Here is a 5,011-nt window from a genome sequence, read left to right as displayed (position 1 = left end):
TCACAGCAACCTCCAACTCAGCCTCCTGAGTAGGAGGGACAACAGGCACCCGCCACAATGCCTGGCTATTTTTGTTGCAGTTGCCACTGCTGGTTTAGCTGGCCAGGGCCAGGCTTGAACCCGCCATCCTTGGTATATGGAGCCGACATCCTACCCACTGAGCCACAGGCGCCACCCCTGATTTTTAATTTTTATTTGTATGTAATGTATGACTGTGTCCAGATTTTTACAATTTTTATTTTCTAACTTTACCTAATTTGTCTCCCAAGGAAATAAAATTGATATTAGATAATTGGGAATAATTATATTTAATGGTATAAAGGCTAAATTTTCATTTTCTATAAACCCTTATAAAGTTGAATATTCAGTAATATTTTAGTATATAATATAATTTAAATTTAGAATATTTGGTATATCATAGAATTCCAAAGAAGAAGTTGTCATTTTTACTTTTTATTTCAGGGTCAGATAACACTAATGGATGTTCCAGTATTTAAAGCTATTCAACCAGATGTAAGTAGTTTTAGCAATATTTCTTTTAAATAAGGAAAATGATCAATTATGGTATCTCAAAATAAGACATACTAGAAATGTCAAGTTATACTCTATTAATTTTAAAATGTTTAAAATTTTTGACATTATTTGTATATTATTCAGGCTTCAGAAGCCCACATGGCATTTATAGCTGTACATTAAGTTATAAATAGAACTGCAGCTGACCCTGAACAACTCAGGGGTCAGGGGGACTGACCCCTGCTCAGTAGGAAATCCATGTATAACTTTTAATTCTGTGCTTTGCTTGGACTGGTTCATCTTTAAAATGCCTTTTAGATGTTTGAATATTCCCAGAAATGGGTGACTTTAGACTAAGAGCTATAGTTAAGTATAATTATAAGGCATTAATAAATAATAACTTTAATCAAAACTGCAGGAGTCTTAATAGGTGATAAAGGATGGGGGGTGGGTCACGAGTTAAACAGTTACAGATTAGATGTCTGTTATTCCCTCACTGGAATGTACATTCCACAAGAGCGAGAATGTATCTCTTCCACTAGACTAACAGCCTGTTCAGTAGAGGAGTTTGTTAAATGAAAGCATCATACTTTATAGTGTTTGTTATATTTGGAGTCATTTCTTTAAAAGTTTATTACCCATCCAGTGTGACTTTTTAAAAATAATACTCTTTCTGCAGAAACAGGAGTTATTTTTCCTTCCATAATGTAGAATATTTTCAAGTTTCTTCCTAGTATGAATTCTCCAGTGCTGAGTAAGTGCTGAGTAAGTTTAGCTCAAGGGTTACATTCATTCGTTTCTAGTATAATTTCTGGTAGTCAGTCAGAGCTCTGCTCTTAATTAAAGTTTTTCCACATTTCTATACCAAGATCTCCCCAGTATGATTTCTCTTTTGATCATGAAGGTTTGTTTTCTTTTAAAAGGCTCTTATACAGTTACAGGGCTTCTTTCCAGGGTATTTCTTTAATGTTGAGGAAACAGTGACTATATTCTGAAGGTTTTTCTGTGTTATCACAGTCATAGGGTGTTCATTTTAGTTTTTTTGTCTACTATGAATTCTTTGATGCACTGTAAAGCTTGTATTTCTTCTGAAGGCATTGCCACATCTATTGCATACATTACAGTGGAATTTCTTGTCAGAAACTCAGAATGAGTTTTGTATTATTCAGCATAGGATGAATTATGATAGAAAGGTGGCTTGCAGTCCATTTTTCTCTCTAGTAGCAATTCTCTGGTGCTTTCAGTAAGTTTTAAGTAAGTGATGACTATGCTTGGAATCTGTATTGTAATCATTACATTGGTTAATGTTTATCTCTCTTATGAGGTTCTTAAATGTTTATAAAGTGAAAGGCTCTGCCTGAAAGTCTTCTCACATATATTACTTTCTGAGAAGGAAGTTCAAGCTTTCTTTGTCCTAGTAGATCAATACAGTCAGTCTTTTAGGTTCTATCAACAAACAGGCATTAAAAATAAAGAATAATGCTCTTCTGTATAAGTAGTATTCATTACGGATCAAAGAAGGGTGCTGATTAAATCAGGGAAAGTATAACCGCTAGACAATGTGAGAGATAATTCAGAATCTTATTAAAATATTTCTGGACCAGTGTGGTGGCTCATGCCTATAACCTTAACACTCTGGGAGACCAAGGTGGGTGGATTGCTTGAGCTCAGGAGTTTGAGCAAGAGTGAGACCCTGTCTCTACTAAAAATAGAAAATCTTGCCGGGTGTTGTGGTAGGCTCCTGTACTCCAAAGGCAGAGGCAAGAGGATCCCTTGAGACCAAGAGTTTGAGGTTGCTGTGAGCTGTGACACCAAGACACTCTACCTAGGCTGACTGAGTGAGACAGTGCCTCCAAAAAAAAAAAAAATTCTGAGAAACTGACAATTGAGATATTCCTGACAGTATATGTGTATAAAGAGCTTTTTCTGTGCAAACTTTCTAGGTATGCCAAGAGACTTTGCAATATCAAGTTTCCAAATTCAGGAATATCATAATTCTTTCTTTTAATAAACTATCATTTGCATTAAAATTAAAATATAAACAATCCATGACTATAGGTAGAGAGTTGAAAAAAGTAAATAAGATGTGCAGAGGAGGCTTGGTGCCCATAGCTCAGTGAGTAAGGCACCAGCCACATACACCGAGGCTGGCAGGTTTGAGCCCGGCCCAGGCCAGCTAAACAACGACAACTGCAACAAAAAATAGCCAGCGTTGTGACGGGCACCTGTAGTCCCAGCTACTTGGAAGGCTGAGGGGAGAGAATCACTTAAGCCCAAGAGTTTGAGGTTGCTGTGAACTGTGATGCCATAGCACTCTACCAAGGGCAACAGAGTGAGACTCTATCTCAAAAAAAAAAAAAGAACAAAAAGGATGTGCAGAGGATATTTTTTGTAGAGCAGAATAAATTAATTGTCGTTAGAAGCAAGATGCAGATGTTTTGTCAGTTCATGTTCTTGTTCATCACCATGAACTTCCTTAATATAGTAAGGGAGGGGTTGGGTTAGGACTAGAGAAGGTAATGAAGAAAATTATTGATTGGTCGAGCAGGGACATATGGCATCAGTGATTGTAGAAGGAAGTTCCCACCTTTATCTCTGATCTCATTTTGGAGGCATCCTTAACATATTGGAAAGAAGGAAGAGAAGATGAGAGTACATTAGAAAAGAGAATGGGCATTTTTTATTTATCATATTAATTGGAGTTACATGGTTTCTGGCAGGGATGTCCAAGGGGTGCTGCTGTGGGGCTGCAAGCAGATTATGTGAAGATTTTTTTTACTTATTTGTGGAGTTGGTGGATGGATGTGAAAACTGTGCACGGACCTTTTTTTTTCCCTGCTTAGCAGCTTTCATTACTGGGTGTGTATTTAATGTGTGGCCCAAGACAACTCTTCTTCTTTCAGTGTGGCACAGAGAAGCCAAAAGGTTGGATACCCCTTTCACTTTGTGTATTAAAAATATAGGAATAGTAGTGAACACTTCATCTGTGGCTGACACTTCTTTCTAAATAGCCATTTAGGCTGAACACTAAAGGGATATATACCATATTCCTTTTTAAGTCTTTACACTTTACTTTGAGCACAAAGATACCTCATCAATAATTACCTTCTCCTTTGGAGGATCTCCTATCCCCTTGGGCCCCCCAGTCTTTTTGCAGATTCCTTTGCTTTGCTTTTCTTCCTTCAATCTCTGTCTACACGCTGGTCTATATTGGCCTTTTCTCTTCTTCTGTCTGTAGGTATCCCTACAACATCACCCTTAGAGCAGTCCCTTTAAGAGTTTTGGAACCTACAGGATGAAATTTAGATCAAGAATTTCACTTTACAGAACAAACCTACAAGACATAAGAGAAGCTGTGACTCCTGTGAATAAAGTAATTCTTTCATAGGGTAGGTGGTCATCAGTTGTGGGATTTTGCCTTCTCATGTGTTTCCAGAATAAATGCAACTAAAATTGGGCATAGTAGTTTCATGGTTTAAGATGAATCCATGACTATTCTTTCAAATACACTTTTAATGATCATTAAGAAATTGCCTTAAGGCTCTATGCCTGTGGCTCAAGCAGCTAAGGCACCAGCCACACACACCTGAGCTGGTGAGTTCGAATCCAGCTTGGACCTGCCAAACAACAGTGACAGCTGCAACCAAAAAATAACCAGGTGTTGTGGCAGGCACCTGTAGTCCCAGCTACTTGGGAGGCTCAGGCAAGAGAATTGCTTAAGCCCAGGAGTTGAAGGTTGCCGTGAGCTGTGATGTCACAGCACTCTACCCAGGGCGGCAACTTGAGGCTCTGTCTCAAAAAAAAAAAGAAATTGCCTTAAGACTCGGCGCCTGTAGCTCAGGTGGCTAAGCTGCCAGCCACGTACACCAGAGCTGGTGGGTTCAAATCCAGCCTGGGCCTGCCAAACAATGACAACTAAAACCAGAAAATAGCCAGGCGTTGTGGTGGGCACCTGTAAGTCCCAGCTACTTGGGAGGCTGAGGCCAGAGAATTGTTTAAGCCCAGAAGATGGAGGTTGCTGCGAGCTATGATGCCATGACACTTTACCCAGGGTGACAGGGTAAAGACTCTGTCTTTAAAAAAAAAAAAGAAAGAAAAAAGAAATTGCCTTATATGTGTGCATTGCTATTTGAAGATTTCTCTTTACTGCCTAATTTTAAAATTGCAAGTTAAATCCATGGAACAAATTTTAAGGGATGACAAGACTGCTAAATTTTAATTAGCTTTGCTAAAATGGGGATTTATTTACCTACTGTACTGAAAACAGTACTATTCTTAAGTTTGACCTTTTAAAAAGCATCCTTTGAGCCACTAAGTTTAGTTCAGAAGTTAAAAATTTACTTTTAGATGTTTACGTGATGAGATATTTTCATATACATGTGGAATTACTATTGACCAGGCCGATAAGCTGTCAGTATACAAGGTGGCACTTAGGGCAGAGTTTATTTCTTCATTGGATTCTAGCGTGAATTGGAGGAAGATCCTAGAGTCTGAGAAA

At 38.2% G+C, this 5,011-nt stretch overlaps 1 protein-coding gene across 2 annotated transcripts in view; it reads left to right on the top strand.

The window, feature by feature from the left end:
• Positions 1–5,011, top strand: part of RALGPS2 (Ral GEF with PH domain and SH3 binding motif 2) — a 117,810-nt gene that overhangs the window by 7,415 nt on the left and 105,384 nt on the right. For both annotated transcript variants that reach the window (XM_012802712.2, XM_012802711.2), the window contains exon 3: positions 463–513. In XM_012802712.2, the coding sequence (XP_012658166.1) occupies positions 463–513 (51 nt within the window). The remainder of the gene's footprint in view (positions 1–462; positions 514–5,011) is intronic.

Source organism: Otolemur garnettii, unplaced genomic scaffold, assembly GCF_000181295.1.
Source record: "Otolemur garnettii isolate 467f Iridium unplaced genomic scaffold, OtoGar3 scaffold00016, whole genome shotgun sequence".
Classification (NCBI taxonomy): domain Eukaryota; kingdom Metazoa; phylum Chordata; class Mammalia; order Primates; family Galagidae; genus Otolemur; species Otolemur garnettii.
The sequence above is the reverse complement of the archived record's forward strand: the minus strand, read 5'-3'. Positions and strand labels throughout refer to the sequence as shown.